General features: G+C 33.3%; 1 protein-coding gene across 1 annotated transcript; it reads left to right on the forward strand.

Annotated features, from left to right (window-relative positions):
• Nucleotides 1-14,048: 14,048 nt before the first annotated feature.
• On the forward strand, nucleotides 14,049-16,799 carry LOC120280247 (cytokinin dehydrogenase 6-like). Its single transcript, XM_039287023.1, has 5 exons — nucleotides 14,049-14,911; nucleotides 14,997-15,124; nucleotides 15,226-15,507; nucleotides 15,946-16,211; nucleotides 16,350-16,799. Exons 1-5 carry the CDS (start codon nucleotides 14,119-14,121, stop codon nucleotides 16,663-16,665), a joined length of 1,785 nt encoding a protein of 594 aa, XP_039142957.1. The 5' UTR covers nucleotides 14,049-14,118; the 3' UTR covers nucleotides 16,666-16,799.
• Nucleotides 16,800-18,866: the final 2,067 nt, after the last annotated feature.

Here is an 18,866-nt window from a genome sequence, read left to right on the forward strand (position 1 = left end):
ACATTTATATATTTTTTAAAATAAACATATTTATATATATATATATATATTTGGTTTTGTTAGTGAACATATTAAACAATCCAACATAAACTATCGGTAAGTAAGATCAATTCAAATTAAATTTTTCAAAAAATCAAAATGTCAATTACATAAATTCCATTACCAAACTGAACTCCTGCCACTTGCACTGTGTGACCCACAAGATTAAACCAACAAAAAAAAACGTATGTCACCTGTTGTGATTTAAGGCAATACACTGATATTAGATAGATGGATAGCAATCACACAACAAAATTTCCTCAGGTTTAAGCTTCCTCTCAATGAGATTTAGCTTTGAGGAGTCACAACACAAGAGTTTAAGTAATACACTTCGAAATGAACAACAGACACACCATAAAAAGACATAAACTGCTACTTAACTGACAGCAAGTCATAGATCACAAAACGGAGAAATTAACAGCACACTATTTCCGGCCTAGAGATCTACGCCGATCGCCGTAGAACCACCGGAGATACTCAAGGCATGAACTTCTTTTCTCTTCTCTCTTCTCTGCTCTCCCTCTTCTCTCCCTTCTATCATTATATTCCCTCCTTTCCAACTCAGCATAACTGTTTAACTAACAGTCCTCCATCACATGTCTCGCCTGTTCCTATTTGTCCACCTGTCAACGTGTGACAAATCCTTGAAGCCGTGTATTCATTCGGCGTTCCCTGCCACTCGTCCGCCCTATTATCCCATTATTAGCCTCTCCATTGGGCGGTGAAGATTCCTTTTCTCCTTTCTTCCTGCCATTTTTCTTCATCTTCATAGCATTACTCCCCTCATCGAAATTGACCTTGTCCCCAAGGTCAAAGGCCGGATAATCTTGAGTAAATTGTTGGATGTTCTCCCAGGTAGCATCCCTTGAAGGTAAACCAACCCACTGTACTAGTATTTGCGGAACGGAGTGACCATTTCGCAAGAGCTGTCGAACTTGCAGAATTTGCTGAGGTTGAAGCACAGGACCTTTATCATTGGTAAGAAATGGGTGAGTTGATGTGTTTGCAACGGTTGAAAGTTCACCGACATATTTTTTTAGGAGGGAGACGTGGAAAACTGGATGTATCTGTGAATGAGCTGGTAAGATCAATCGATATGCAACTGAACCAATCTTGTGAGAGATCTGGAAAGGCCCGAAATAACGCATGCCCAACTTTTGGTTCTTGCGCAAAGCCACAGAATGTTGCCGATATGGTTGCAATTTAACCCATACCCAATCACCTTCTGTGAATTGAATGTCGACCCTTTTCTTGTCAGCAAGGCGCTTCATCCGTGATTGAGCTTTTAATAAGTTCTGACGGAGCTTCTGGAGGATGGTATCCCTGGAAGACAATAAATGAGCAAGTTCAGGGGGGTCATTGTCATTGGAGTAATATGGAATTAAACTTGGTGGATCACGGCCATAAAGAATCTTGAAGGGAGTCATGCCGGCACTTGTATGGAATGCTGAATTGTACCAGAACTCAGCCCATGGAAGCCACCTAGTCCACTCCTTGGGGTTTTCAGAGACAAAACATCGCAGATAGGATTCTAGGCACTTGTTTAAGGCTTCCGATTGCCCATCCGATTGAGGATGATAAGCCGAAGACATGGCCAATGTGGTACCCATGGCTTTAAATAAAGTCTTCCAGAAATTGCTGAGGAATATGCGATCACGATCACTGACAATGGTGTTGGGGACTCCATGCAACTTGACAATGTTGTGGATGAAAGCCTCGGCCACCACGGAGCTTGAAAAATCAGATTTAAGGGGAACAAAGTGAGCAAACTTGGAGAGACGATCCACAACTACAAAGATGACTGTAAAGCCTTTAGATGGAGGTAATGCGGTGATGAAATCCATGGAGATGTCTTCCCACACTTGTGATGGAATTGGAAGGGGTTGCAGCAGTCCTCCCGGGTGTGTATGTGCACTCTTGGCCTGTTGACAGATAGAGCACTGTTGAATAAATTGTTTAACATCATGAAGCATACCTGGCCAATAAAATTGGGAGGCTAGACGAGAGTAAGTTCGCAGGGAACCAGCATGTCCTCCAATTGGAGTACTGTGGAATTCAAATAAAAGTTGCTGTCGAAGGTTACTGTCATCAGGAATAAATAGCTTCTGATCTTTCCACAATAAATTATGGCGCCAGGAGAATCTGGTGTCAGGAGCAGGATCATGCTGTAGGTTATGAATTTTGTCTAAGCAGAATGGATCCTGTTGCTGTATTTGTCTCAGTTGAGACCACAGTGTGCATTGCATCTTAGTAAAAGCCAGCAAAAAGCTCCTGGACAAGGCATCTGCACCGACATTGTCCTTGCATGGCTTATATTAAATCTGGAAATCATACCCTAATAATTTGGGTAGCCAGCGTTGTTGTTCTGGAGTTTGAATGGGTTGTTGGCATAAATGTTTGAGAGCTTGATGATCAGTCCGGATTGTAAAAGAGTGGCCCAATAAATAATGCCGGAATTTACTAACAGATTCAGTAACAGCATATAACTCTCTAACATATGCTGACTTGGATTGCATGCTTGGATTTAATTTCTTGGAGAAGAAGGCAATTGGATGATTTTTTTGTTGCAAAATGGCACCAATTCCTATGCCCGAAGCATCAGTCTCCAAGACAAATGGTTGGGAGAAATCAGGTAAGTGTAAGACTGGGGCTGATGTAATTGCAGATTTCAAATTATCAAATGCCAGTTGGGCCTGAGTGGACCATTGAAAACTGTCTTTTTTGAGGAGTTCAGTCAAAGAATGAGCAATATGAGCATAATGATGAATAAACCGCCGATAGTAGCCACTAAGACCCAAAAAGCCTCTTAAGTGTTTGATAGTAGTTGGAATGGGCCATTTGAGAATTGCTGTCACTTTATCAGGATCCATTTGAACTCCAGTCGCAGACACGACATGTCCGAGATATTCAATTTGCAAGAGGCCAAAACTGCATTTATTGAATTTGGCAAAGAGCTGATGGGATTGTAATGTATTGAGAACAGATTCCAAGTGTAGTAAGTGAGTGTTCCAATCCACACTATAGACCAAAATATCATCGAAGAAAATTAAGACATATATCCACTTGCACTGTGTGACCCACAAGATTAAACCAACAAAAAAAAACGTATGTCACCTGTTGTGATTTAAGGCAATACACTGATATTAGATAGATGGATAGCAATCACACAACAAAATTTCCTCAGGTTTAAGCTTCCTCTCAATGAGATTTAGCTTTGAGGAGTCACAACACAAGAGTTTAAGTAATACACTTCGAAATGAACAACAGACACACCATAAAAAAAGACATAAACTGCTACTTAACCGACAGTAAGTCATAGATCACAAAACGGAGAAATTAATAGACACTATTTCCGGCCTAGAGATCTACGCCGATCGCCGTAGAACCACCGGAGATACTCAAGGCATGAACTTCTTTTCTCTTCTCTCTTCTCTGCTCTCCCTCTTCTCTCCCTTCTATCATTATATTCCCTCCTTTCCAACTCAGCATAACTCGTTTAACTAACAGTCCTCCATCACATGTCTCGCCTGTTCCTATTTGTCCACCTGTCAACGTGTGACGAATCCTTGAAGCCGTGTATTCATTCGGCGTTCCCTGCCACTCGTCCGCCCTATTATCCCATTATTAGCCTCTCCATTGGGCGGTGAAGATTCCTTTTCTCCTTTCTTCCTGCCATTTTTCTTCATCTTCATAGCATCACCACGACTTATCATAGAATTCTCAGTCCCAGAATCTTGACCTTTTCATTTAATTAATATATATATATATATATCTTGAGCTTTCTTGCAATATGTCGCTAGGATAGTTTTCTACCTCTAATCATCTTCCTATCTTCCTGCTAAAGAAAATTGTCAAATATTGCTTGATTTTGATTCATTGTGTATAGTCTCACGAGAACATCTTTTCATGGCTTCCAAACCCACTATTGATTTACCATAAAAACCAAAACCCTATTTCAGCACATATAAATCCTTTTTACCCTAATTTGTGAACAAGGTATCAATGCTTTTTAAAAAAACATAAACAACAACTATAAACAAACTTCTACGATAAATAAAGAAATCAAAATTTCTTGAAATTAAAAATAAAAGGAAATCCAAAAGGATAAACAAATTTTTTTTAAAAAAAAACCGTAGTCATAAAATCAAGACAAATCACCAAGAATCGACACTTCTTGAAATGAGAACAGCAACCCAAAAAGAAAATTATAGGTATATCAATATCAAAGAAATTCAACTGGAAAGAAGAAACACAACCTATACGGCGCACTCTTCATCCAATGAATTCCCCATGACTCAAGAAATCCCATGACCACGAACCCCTTTGGCTCTTTAGAACACAAAGATCCGCTTGCCCTAAAACACAAAATCAATCCAGACATCAATCGACATTTCTTGAATCAAAACAAAAAAACCCATTCATAGAGAAATCAATATCAAAAGAAATTCAAATGGAATGAAGAACTGTGGATTTCAATAACTCAAGAAATCCCATAATCACGAACCTTTGGTCCTTTAGAACACCAGGATCGTCTTGCCCTAAAACACAAAGTCAAAATCTAGAGATCAATCAACATTTCTTTACACCCAAGAAGAAACAGAAGGGAAATTCTTAGGGTTTGAAGAAACGTATCCATGGATCCGAAGGTGTTCTTTGCTCGGGATGGCGGCGAAGAAGGCTGATCGGCGACAACGAGATCGGGAGGAGACGAGCGAATGAGATGCAGGGGTTGGTTTGGCGGAGGACGAAAGGGAGGGAGTTCAAATGAGAGGGCACTTACTCTTTTGTAGGCTCTTATAGGCACGTGCGATGCAGGTGCTTATTCTGGAATTTGAAAAAAAAAATAAGTTATAATACTCAAATGTTATAATAACCGAATTAGTCCTTTACTCTTGAAAAATACAGCTAATAATTGACCTATTTTAAAATAGAGGGGACTAGAGAGGGGCACGGACCGTCATTTGGCCCGGCCCAACCCGCCGGGTCGCCAACCCGTAACCGGCCAGCACTGTAGCGGGTCCGATTACGTGTTCTGTTTTCTCAACCCGGCGGGTCAACCCGCTGGGTCGCACACTGAGTTAACCCGCCGGGTTACTATTCTTTCTCAAAAAAATTTCATAATAAAATTGCCTCTTCACATATTTGAACCCTTGACCTCTATTAACTTGAAGTGATGCACTAACCAACTCCACCAAGTTTTATTAGTTAACCATCATTATAGATTTATATATATACCTATATAATTGGTAGACATCATTAATTGTAAAACACATTTATGTGTATTTTGTGCTTATAAACATACATTTAACACAAGTAAATATGTGTTGGACTTAACAAATTCTTAATTATTTTCATCAAAATATAAATTTATATAAATAATTAAAAGTGTGTTTTAGTATTATTTTCTAAAAAAAAAAAAGGGCGACGAGCATATGTTTTTATGGCATATCAATACGGGGTGCAACATCACTCTTGAATTATTTTCTTCAACGAATATTAGAACCCTCACCACTCCGTACATTAGACAAGAGGCTTATTTTTTTTTTCATCGATAAACATAAATAAGTATAAGAAATAACTCCTTAGAATTCAAGACCAAAAGTAAAACTTAGATATATCTTAATAGATATATAGATAAATAAGTGTGTGACAACTCTAATAAAAAATTAAAGAACTAATATTTATCACATTAAAAAAATTGTACATACAGTTTAATTAGATAGATAAATGAATTTAATGAAATATTTTTTTGCTCAAAATTATTTTCAAATTTTTTAAGTTGTCCCTGACTTTATCTAATTCATAAGAATTTTATTTTTTTCAAAAATTATTTAAAAAAACTTAATATAAAAAATATAATTTAGTTTGTTTTTAACAATCATGATAGAAAAAAACATTGTTGAAAAAGATGGTTAGGGAGGTGGGAAACTTTATGAAGTGGCCCGAGCTGGCTGAGTTGGGCCCGAACCCGCGGGTTTGAGGAACTACGGGCCGGGTCCGGGTCGGTTTCACTGACCAGTGACCGGCCGGATCGCGGGTCAACCCGCCCGGCTGGGTTGTCATTGTTTCACTGAGTCGATACGGGCCGGTCAAAGACCGATCCAGACCCGCCAGGTCGGGCCCGGCGAGCCCGGTTAACTGGCCCGTGCCCATGTCTAGAGGGGACTAAGTAGAATCATTTTTAAGAGTAAAAGGACTATTTGGGAGTATTTCTGAGTAGATATACCAAAAGAGAAGAGAGAGAAAAGTAGAGGGACCAATTCAGGTATTATACCTACTCAAATTGGTCTCTCTACTTAGAATGCTCCTAATTAATCTTTCTACTCTTGACAATGATCCAACTTAGTCTCTGTACTTTTAGTCCCTATCCATGTAGTCTCTCTACTTTTAAAAATACAGCCACTAATTGACCTATTTTAGAGTATAATTGATTAAATAGAACTATTTTCAAGTGTTGAGGGACTAGTTAGTAACATTTCTGAGTAGAGAGACCAAAAAAGAAGAGAGAAAAATAGAGGGATCAATTTGGATATTATACAAAATAAAATAAAATAAAAAAATTGGTTGTGAATGTAATTACTACGGTTAATGAACTAAAAATGGGGATTATAATAATAAATAAAAGATAAATTGTTTTAAAAATAATAAAACCACATTGATTTTTATTTTTATTTTTTTGTTTTAATAAATAAAATTAATTCTTTGTATTTTATAAGGAAAAAAATTATGGATGGATTTTTTTGATCAAGCAGTATTTATTATTGTTAAACTTAAAAAACCCCTTACTATACAATGGTTTATAAAGCTACTTCATTTAAAATGTTTGGCCAATTTATTCTTTGATGAAGCTGAGTTTTAATAGCATCAAAAGTATCACATTAACTTAACCGGTCAAAGAATAAAATCACAATATTCTTCAATAAATTTAAAACAAAAATAGGGACCAATAATTCAATCTGTTGTTAATTTTTTTTTATTTGCTATTCGTTTAGTAAATATAAAACCATTTCAAACAAATATTTGGTTTAATTAGATATTCTAATTCCCCAGATGATCTTTGGGTCTGTTAAAGATTCGACATCAAAGCCCTAATTAAGAAAACTTATGATTTTTCAGCCAAAACTAATGTTTGGAATATATAGCTTGTATGGAATGAGCGTATTTTCAATTTTAAACCACTCCCACCAATTTAACAAATTTTAAAATTAATCACACATTTCTTCTGCTAGTTTCTACAATTCCCTGTAAAAACAAATTAAGCTTGACTATTCAATTGGCTCGCTTCATAAGAAGCCATATTCAACGATAAATCTAGGCTCTAGTTAGCCCACATACTCGATGAACACCATTATAGGGATTGACCATCTTGATCAACCTAGGGCCTTTTTGGGATTTTTCTCATTTTAATTTGCATATTTTCACATCTAATAGGTTTACTTCCACTTCTAGGGGAAGTTCCCCTTATTTGTACCGTTGCTTTCACTTCTATTTTCTTCATATGTAATTTGTCTTCTATCATTATTGTGCTTTGTCTTTCTCCATTTTTATTTGTACCTTTATGTTTTTCCTTTAACAAAACTATAATTTATTAAAATAAATAAATAAATAAAAGTAATAGACACAAAGAAAACAATAGTAAATTATTTAAAAAGATTACTTTAGGAAAACCAACATATCTTAGCCCAAAGATACATAAATTATGTCTAAATTTTTTTCCGAGCATAACTAAAGTACCATATACACTATTTGTGAAGCACAAAAGATATTTAAAAATTTCAGCACAACAAATAAATATGAAAAAAGAATATAATATTTACTTGTTTGCAAAATCATATCATTCATCAATTAACAAAATATTGTGGTCAAGTTAATTCTTTGTTTGTTGAGAGTGTTGTTGATGGCATTTAACATTTTGTAAAGTGGGCAATATACTTCAAACCCAAGATGTCATAATTCATAAACCAATGCAATGAAGCAAGGAATGGAATAATTTTTCTTTGGTTAATTTTTTGCATGCCTCACATGAGAAAAAAAAAAGTTTATTTTTTATTTTTTTATTTGAGTTGATTTGATTTGATTTTATTTTGTTTATAAGCCTTAGTAAAGTAGGTAATACAGTTTTCAAAACATGAAATAAATTTATTCTCATAAAAAATTAAGATTTTGAAATATATTATTTTAAATCAAATTAACAAGAAATTAATAATATTATTAAACAATAAATGAAAAATAAGTGAAACTTCTTGATATTATATATATATATGAATTATTTTAATAGTTTAGCACATTATATGTAACTACATACGTTATATATTTGTATTTTTTACAAGTTGAGTCTAGAGCCATTAATATAATTATAGATTTGGATAATTTTAAAAAAAATATATTTATTTATTAAATTTGGATATGTGCCGAAAAAAATATGAGAAAATAACTTGTTGCCACATGTGGTTTCATTAAAAGACTTATTCAAATTGTTTATTATTTATTCTACTTGGTCATGTTAAAGCTTTGAAAACAACACAAGTTTACAAAATAAACAATTTGAATAATTGATTTTTTTTAAAATATAACTCTTAATCTACTAAAGAAAAAAAAGACAAATTTTTGTCTGAACAAAATTGATGCATGTACTATATTTGGCTTTGCTCTGTTATTGATTTTGTTAAATTAGTTCTAATAGTTTTATCTTTTTCATTGTTACCATTGTATTTAATTAATTAACAGAAATAATTATTATTTAATTTTTTTTCCAAATTTAAAATATTTATTATTATATTAAATTAATAAAATTAAAAGTATGATTATTTCCAAATTTATAAACTTTATTTGGCCCCTTCACATTTATACAAATTAAAATAAATTAACTCAAAACGCTGTCATTTTTAAAATTTACTTAATAATAATGAAACCAATCAAGAAAATTTACTTTTTTTATTTAGCAAATTAAACTTTATAACTAAGAAAAAATGAAATAAATATTTGTAGCTAGTTACCAAATAGTAGAAGTAGTTAAATCTCACTTATATGGACCTACCCTTTTTAGGTAAAAGTATGACTTCTAAATATGTCCTAAACCAAAGAAGTGTAGACATAGAAGTGAGCGTCCATCTTGTTTAGTGCTTGAGTGCTGAAAGTAGTGTCCTAAAGTGGATGTCTTGATCACCGAATTTTTCTATAATTATATATATATATATATTAATAAAAATTACAATTACATTATCCTAATAAATAATTCAATTGTATATACACAGAAAAATTAAAATTTTCACCATTTTTGAAAGAGGCCTACACCTTATAAAACTCACAGTATATCTTTTTAGACAAGTTTAAAACCTATTGCTTCTTAAAAAGATAAAATCAATTTTTTATATATATCTAGTAAACCTATTTTTACTATGTCAAAATTAAATATATAAAATATCAATATCCTCTCACTTTTTCTTCCCGCTAAACTTTTTGAGATAATCACTGCAAAACAAAAAAACATTACCTCCTCACAAGCAACTAATTAGATCATGAATAATATATATATATATAAAATAATCTTTTAACTTTTGTATAGATATATGTAAATAATATATTTTAAAAAAATATAATTACACAAAAGACTCTAAATTTATTCAGAAGGGAGGAATTCAATGATTTAATTAAATTTGATTGAAGTCAAAACAACATAATTGCAAAATCATACTTCACAAATACATAAAAAAATCCACTTCTATCTTTAATAATGATCTCACATCCTTAAAATAAACATCTTTTTGAAAAAAAAAAAGATAGATATTAGAAAATCTTTTCAAATATTGCCATATTGGGTTGGGTTGGTAAAAAATCTTCATCTCAAATGTTCAATCAACTGTAGACTTAATTAGTAGTAACAAAAATTAAATAACAATATTTTAAATTAATATTAATAAGTTTTAAAAATATAATTATTAGATATATATAATTTAAATAATTAAATTATAATATGTTTGGTTGTGAGTGTACAAGAGTCTAAACAAGTTGACCTGAAACCAAGTTTGAAAAGAGTCTAAAAGTACGGTTCTAAAAGAACATGGAGTGTGGCAACAACAGCAACAAACGAAACAGCAGCAACAGCAGCAGCAAGCATCCGAGTATCACGCCGGTTAGAATCAAAGCAACCATCTGAAACTCTATACCTTATGCACCCTTAAGTCCAATCACTAGTCCTTAGTCCTTACTCACTAGGAGGAGCATAACCTAGCCATATATATCTATATTAATATTTGTATATGAATTGTGAGTAAGTACTGCTTCATCATGTCCACCAACTTAAAAGACCTCTTGCCTGTCTTTTCCTGCACCCAAGATCTTCCATATCTAATCACCTTTTTTTCACAGCTAATATTTTTATTATATTATATCTCTTTTAATATTTTATAATAAATTAAATTATATATAAATGCCATATACTTTGTCTATATCCATCATGCACATATATATCAGAGTCTGTATTTACATGATTATAAGGTGGGTGACAAATTAGGTTGGCATACATGGCATGCAATTAGCAAGGATATTCCATATCTAATCACCTTTTTCTAAGCTAATGATTTTATTATATTCTTATCTTTTATAGTAAAATAAATTATATGTAAAACATCACAGAAAAACAAATTGCTAAACGCCATGTACTTTATCTATGCATGTCCATCAGTGTATATGTGCATACTTGATTCTAAAGGGTGACATAATGGGCTGTCATGCATGCATGCAGCGAGCTAGGCAGACATTAAGTCTAGACTTAAACTAGGCATAGACTAGACAAGTTGGTGGAAGATGGTGGAGACATCCACTAACATGGCAACTCACATGGCCAGCACATCAGTGTCCTCAAACTCCGTGACCAACACACCCAAGAGTGGTACATTATATATATATATATATATTATTACTACGTATGTAACAATCCTATGCATGCATGCATTTCTCATGATGCATGTGTAAACGTTTCACTGTGAAAAGACATGCTTGACTAACTGATTTTGCATGATATATATGTTGGTGTGTATAAAAAAAAGTTACATGTGTATATGCATATGATGTATGTGAACATGTGATCTATGTGGGCACGGGTCCCTGCAGCAAAAGATTTTACGTACTCTTCTCATGAGATCTTTCTTAGACAGTATTTCCATGCATGCATGCATGCATGCATGGTACAGAGTTTTGATCAAACGTACACGTACTGTTTTTCTTCATTTGTATTTGGACTTCTTTAACAAATTTTCTATGGATATATATATATATATATATATTACATTTGAGGTGTTTGGGGAAACAACAGGCTGGATTCACAGGAAGCTAGTGAGATTGTTAGGTGACATATAGCTATAGGTTTAGGCACTAGTGCAGTAACTTTACCAGACAATGTGAGATAGCATCATAACCATATCCACCATCCTAAAGCTTATGAAGGACTTAATCTTGTGTATGCCTTGGTTTTATTAATATTGTTTTAATTGAAGGCTGTGTGTTACCTTGATTTGACTTGAACCTCATTTAAATTATGTGATACATGAGAGCACTGTGACAAAGATTCTCTATCATTCTCATGTTTGCAATTCTGTGTGCTCTCTTGTCTTGTGTTTCTGTGTGCCATCATATATATCTTCAGATATGAGTTATCTACCCATTTTTTATCTAACATTTTATCTTTTGTGATTTTTTTTTTCTATGTAAATATATGTATTAATTGGTGATCAATGATTCAATGGTGTGCAAACTCTGTGTAAACATAAATTGCACATCAAACGAAGCAAACATTTATGTTCTCTTAATTAGATATTCCTTCAATATTATAAGAGTATTACGGTCATAGAGGAAAAAAAATGAACTTTTAGTTAAGTATATAATATATTTAAAGAGAAATATAAGCAAGATGCCAACATATAAATCCAACAGTATAGTGATCATGTGAATGATATATATATATATATATATATGAGATTAAGGCTATCCAGTATATTTTCTTAATTCATATTTATGGTTTTAATTCATGAATGGCAAACTTTTATAAACAATTATAAAAATAATTCGGTTGACCATAAGATGAGTAATTAGAAATTAATGTTAGCTATATACCAATCAATTCAAAGGGAGACAAGGCCATGGAATGGCTACAAATCTATTGAGTTTTGTCACTACCAAATTCAAATATTTTTGACAAACATCTTTTCCTTTCTCATTGTTCATAACATCAAATCAATTGTTTTAGCACATGGATATGTTTTGTTGAGTCTTTTGCTGCCCATTCTCATCCTCTATTTAATTTTATCCCACATCTTTTCAAGCTATTTAAATAAAAAGATAAACTTTACATGTTTGTGGGGGGCATGCAAGCCATTGCCTTTTGTAATTAAATTTTGAACTTACCTTTTTATTTGTGTGTGGGGTGGGTGGAGATAATATCTATCTTTTTTAACAAGTGCATTTTTTTAAAAAATAATAAATAAATAAAATAATGCATTGAAAAAAAACAGGAGTATAAGAGAAGAACAACAACAAAAGAGAACTTAAAAGAAAAAATTCACCAAAAATGGAGTTTTTCAAAAACAAATCATAAGAATAAAAAAAATAAAAAACAAGAAGAGGACCGCAATGGTCTAAAAGGGAGCTACCACCACGAATGGAAGAGCTCATATATATATATATATATATATTACAGAAATGTTATTAAAAGTGTATTTCTATAAGATAATATATATATATATAAAAAAATAATTTATTAATAACAAATATGTTTTTACAGAAATATAGTAGTAATTACCCGTTTTTACAGGGACATGGAAAGTAAAAACAAACCCTACAAACAAGTTAGTGACTAATATATAAACACGTGTTATATGTATGTTTCAAGGTGGCAAGAGGTAGAAAGGAAGGTCCATCTCAGCCGTCGGATTTCCATCTGAGCGGTCGTTATTGGTCCATGTAGAATCCTAGCCACGGGACCACGTTCCGGATCCGGCCCGGACCGGGTCATAATAGTGGACCTGAAATTGGGACCCATTTGATGACCCGGTTCAAATCTCTAATTATGTATTCCCTTTTTATGAGAAATAGGGGGACCAAATCTACACCACATCAAGCTATTGATTCTACCACCTTAATTATTTGACTTAGTCAAACACCCAACAACTATTTGGAAATAAATTCTATCAATTTTTTTTTATATATAGCCCCCTAAATAATCTTCATTTGCATAAAACTCCCTGAATCTTTGGATAATCTTTTGACTTTTATATGAAAGCATGAGCAAGAGATTTGAGAAAGGACAGGTAAAGAATATATAATTATGAAATACTTTTATATGTAATGAAAAATTACATTTATTTTTTGTAGTTACATAATGCTAGAAGTTCTTTGGAAGGATTTTCCAAAGTAAATAAAATTAATATTTAAACCACTCCAAGTCCAAGAGATCTCAACTTGTTGAACAGTGCAACCCACAGTGCTTCTTCAATTCATTGTCACGGGGTAAGATTGCCTTTTCACGTGTCTATGTAATGGTTGAGCTGCATGTTAGCTTATGATAGTGATAGAAAGGAAACCTCCTTGACAACTAATCTAGTAAAAGTTATCTTACAACTATAAAAGGGTCTATCTATATATATATATACATACTACCCAATCACTCTGGCATAACAAATTTACCATAGTGCTATATATATAATTAGTGTTTAATAATCACTACTCTCTTTTTTTGCCTTCATACATGAAGCAAATATAGGAATGTATTTGCTGCAATATATATATACCAAAGAAAGTAGTATGCAGTGTTTAATTAATATGAAAAAAAAACTAATACACATGTAATAAAATTCATCCAACTTTATCTAATTGTATTACATATATATATATATATATATATAAAAACAAAAGAGAGCAATGGAAAGAATACAAAGGCAGAGACACATATAAAAGATAGAAGAGAGAAAAAAGATGGAAACAAAGGAGCTGTCCGTAAGATCTTATTCTTGTCATTATCTCACACTCCCCCCACAAAGGGATAGGATCTCTGGACATCGTCCTCCGTATCTTGCTAAAACACTGATGTCTGGCCTTCAACGAGGTCCCCAAACCCAGAAACCAGGATCTCCTCTGCAACCCCAAAGATTTCCCTCCCCACCTTCATTCCTTCTTATCCCTTTAATTTCTTCTTCTTCTTCTTCTTCTTCTTCTTCTCCACCATTATTCTTCTTCTCCTCCTTCATTATGGCTTTCCTTAAGCTTACCTTCTCTTCACTCATCTTCATCCTTACTCCTTTGCTCTTCATCCTTCTTGATCACCTCCACACTCATAAATATTACAACTGTTCTTCTTCTGCTTCTCCTTCTCCTTCTCTTCATCATCACATTACTAAACTTACAGGGATAAGTACTAACTCCACCACCATTGCAAGTGTCTCTACAGACTTTGGGAGAGTGATCAAAGCCTCACCAGCAGGAGTTTTCCATCCTTTATCAGTCACTGACATCACCAACCTTGTTCGTTTCTCCTATGAGGGTCCACAGCGTTTCACTATAGCTGCCAGGGGATGTGGTCACTCTATCAGAGGCCAAGCACTTGCCCCAGGTGGAGTGGTTGTTGAAATGAGGTCACTTATGAGGGTTGGTGTGGAGAGGATTAGGGTTTGCTCTACTGAGATGTATGTTGATGCTGGTGGAGAACAGCTCTGGATTGATGTTTTGCATGAGACTTTAAAGTATGGACTTGCACCACGCTCATGGACTGATTATCTCTACCTAACCGTCGGCGGGACGTTGTCCAACGCTGGTGTTAGTGGCCAGGCCTTCCTTCATGGCCCGCAGATATCCAACGTGCATGAACTTGACGTAATCACTGGTAATAATTATCTATATATATATGTATATATACTAAGCTTCTTCAGCATTTTCACTAAATAAATGTGCTACTTGAATTGCAACAGGGAAAGGAGAGGTTGTGACATGTTCGGAGAATTATAATTCAGAGCTCTTTTTTGCTGTTTTAGGAGGTCTAGGACAGTTTGGTATCATAACCAGAGCAAGGATAGCACTTGAGACTGCTCCAGAAAGGGTACCAATGATATATTTATATGTGTTTATATATATATATATATATTATGTGAAGTTTAAATGTAGATTAATGCATGAATAAATAAATGATATATGTTGTAGGTGAGATGGGTGAGATTGATTTATAATGACTTCAGTGCATTCATCAGAGATCAAGAATGGTTGATATCAATGGATCAAGAGAAGAAGAAGAAGGGGTTTCAATATATAGAAGGGTCTGTTATCATGGAGCAAGGGATTAAAAGTGGGTGGAGATCTAGTTTTTTCTCAGGTGGTGATATGGAGAAAATAGGTGGTCTAGGTGGAGAGAAACAGCAAGGACCCATTTACTGCTTGGAAGGGTCCATGTACTACAACAACGTCACAGCATCTAAGGTTGATCAGGTGAAGTACTGAGGCATGCTATTGCTACAACACTGCTCATATATCCTTTCCCTATTATCATGCATCTTCATGGGACCCTCCTCCAACTTTCAGTGCAAAGGTTGGCCATGGCCTTTGTCTCTTCTTCCTTTGTGGTTGTGGGGTATACTCTTAAGTGGTCCTTCATTAATGGTCCTATAGAGATCGCCCACACTCCCTTTTGTTCTCTTCTATGACCTTATTAACATTCATATATGCTTGCAAGCTAGCTAGCTCGTACTATTCCCTCTCTGTCTCTCTTCCATGGCATAAACGACGAGATCACAAGCAAACTCATTATTATTCTAGGACAGAAGTTTTCAGAGAATATCATGAATATATTAGGTTTGACCATCATGATAGATAATACAAACTTCATTGATTAATGTTGAACATGTCTAGTGATTGACTATGTGACAGGAAGTTGAGTTGTTGCTTCAAGACCTGAGTTTCCTGCCAGGGTTTTCATTCACCCATGATGTGTCGTACCTGCATTTTCTTGATAGAGTTCATCATGGGGAGTTGAAACTCAGAGCTAAAGGTCTTTGGGATGTTCCTCACCCTTGGCTCAATTTCTTTGTCCCAAAGTCAAGGATACAAGATATCAACCTTGGAGTCTTCAACGCCATTCTTAAGAACAACAACTCCATGGGTCCTATCCTCATCTACCCTGTGAACAAGAACAAGTAAGTACCCTCATGACTTCTATATATATATATATATATAATTATACTTTATTAATTAACATGCATTATATATATATTAATGAATTACATATATGTACTAATAATGAATGCATTTATGTGGGTGCATGTGTTGTGTAGGTGGGATGAAAGGATGTCAGCAGTGATCCCAGAGGAAGAAATATTCTACTCTATAGGACTATTGAGATCAGGTTTGCATGATTTGGAGTATTTGGAGAAGCAAAACAAAGAAATATTGCATTTTTGTGATCAACAAGGCATCAGGTTCAAACAATATCTGCCACGGTACAACACTCAAGCTGAATGGATGAATCATTTTGGTAGTAAATGGGATGCATTTGTTCAGATGAAAATGAAGTATGACCCAAGAGCCATCTTATCTCCAGGCCAGGGAATATTTACATCATCACTTGTTGATCATCATCCTAATGAGTAATTAATGTCTTTATATATATATATATATATATTTGTAAACATAAGAACCTTGTTGATTAGTCTGTGTGGTGAACCTAGTGTTGACCAATGCAAGGGAAAAGAACAAGGTGGTTGAAGTTTAAAGGATATGTTTGTCTGGATAGAAAAAGGAAAGAAATATATAGGTGTTACTTTCAATTACTTGACATATCATAGTCTTTTTGATAAAGTTGGATACTAGAAAATCTAACATAAGATCACACATTGAAAGCTTGTGAATAGTGGTTAAACCATAAATGTCTTTCTATATTAATTGAAATGGATTCTCATGATCTTTTTCATGTAACAATATATTGCTGCAATAAAATTTAAAAAATAATAAAAATAAACAAGGAGAAAATGTTTTTTTTTTAAATAAAAAGAGCTAATTTTAGGATATTCATTTGTCATTATTGAGTGGCCCTCATGAAAATTTTATTCTGCTAGTATAATGTCTAATATGAAACATAAATTAAATTAGCTGTGATAAATTTATGCTGATTAATCAAAACCAATTTCATCGTATAAATCAAAACTCTTTCAAATACAATATAATTCATATTCAAAATTCGAATAAATAAAGATTGAATAGATTTGTGTGAAAAAGATATAAAAAAAATGTCTAGTTAGAAAAATCAATTCTAAAAACACACTTATTTATTTAAAAATTATATAATTTTACTCTAACAACAAATTAAGACACTACCACATGTTGGTTGATAAAAAAAAACTTCATGATAAGCATATATGTTGGAGTAGCTCAAAAAGAAGAAGTAAATTTATAAGTATTTTTTAATTGAAGTGATTTATCCACATTTTTCAAAAATTAAAAAAAAAAGTAAATTTATACATTGTCATGTTAAATTCCATTCGATCTTGGAAAATTCAGCACAATAATACATTATTGTGATTAGAACATTCAAAGTAGACCAAAAACAAAAAAATGAAGTTTATCATCTGTACAAGATGGAGAAGTTGAAGATATTTTGACTAAGACATTACACCGAGTTTTTATACACATGAAAAGAACTTGTTTTGTCGTCTTATTTTTGCTTGGTTGTCCATTTTCTTCTATTTCAATTAATTATTAGCCAAAGTAGATTATTGAAGCTTCAAAAACAATTGCAAATGCCTTATGATGAAATATGATTTAAAGATATAAAAACTTAATTGTTGGTGATTTGGGTTGTTGTTCACTTAATTAGTGTCATATATATCTAAGACCATTAACAAATGAAATGATGTGACTCAAAAGAAGTGCATGCATGCTATGCCCATGGACAAACCTTTCATGAGGTTCTCTAACACATGCACATGCTAAAGTGGAGCTTTAAAACTTAATAAGGAGTGTTGTCTGTCTTACATATGATGAAATATGATTTGAAGATATATAAACTTAATTGTTGATGATTAGGGTTGTTTACTTAATTGGTGTCATATAAAGACTATTAACCAATGAATTGATGTGACTCAAAAGAAGTGCATGCTATGCCCATGCATAAAAGTTATCATAAAGTTCTCTAAACATGCACATGCCAAAGTGGAGCTTTAAAACTTAATAAGGAGTGTTATCATGTCTTTTGTTTTCATGCATGGCTTCTATGATTCTATCTTTGAGTAGAATGAGGGTTAGCTAGGGTTTAGGGTTTTTGGTAGTTTGTATTTTAAGGACTAACTGACAACAATATTAATTGATTGTAGTGGTCCATTAACTTCATTAAGTTGTATAGAGAAAAGCATGAGGAAGCTATGACTTCAACAACATGAGAAGGTGGCCTGGCCTCACTTATTTGTCTTTCAATTGTGATTGGGATGCATTTTGCACCTGCATCTCTTTATGTTACTCAAATTAAATATATGTGAGATAATCAAAATATATATATATATATACAAATCTTTGTCATATATATGCTATTCTTATCTTCAGAATTATTAGTTTTCAGGTGACAATGATTAGCGCATTAATGCAAATATTATTATACTTGCTATAGACCACATATAATTCCTCCACTAGTTTTAAACATAATTAGCTAGCGATCTATGAGAGATTTATAGACATTGTTCATTGAAGATATCCATATCCATATCTATATCTATGAGATTTGGACATTGATACACTAATTAACAAGAAAAACAAGGAAACAGAGTCCTGCATGTGTATGTTACTAAATTACAATTTTGTGA

This window comes from Dioscorea cayenensis, chromosome 17 (genome assembly GCF_009730915.1).
Source record: "Dioscorea cayenensis subsp. rotundata cultivar TDr96_F1 chromosome 17, TDr96_F1_v2_PseudoChromosome.rev07_lg8_w22 25.fasta, whole genome shotgun sequence".
NCBI classification, from domain to species: Eukaryota; Viridiplantae; Streptophyta; class Magnoliopsida; order Dioscoreales; family Dioscoreaceae; genus Dioscorea; species Dioscorea cayenensis.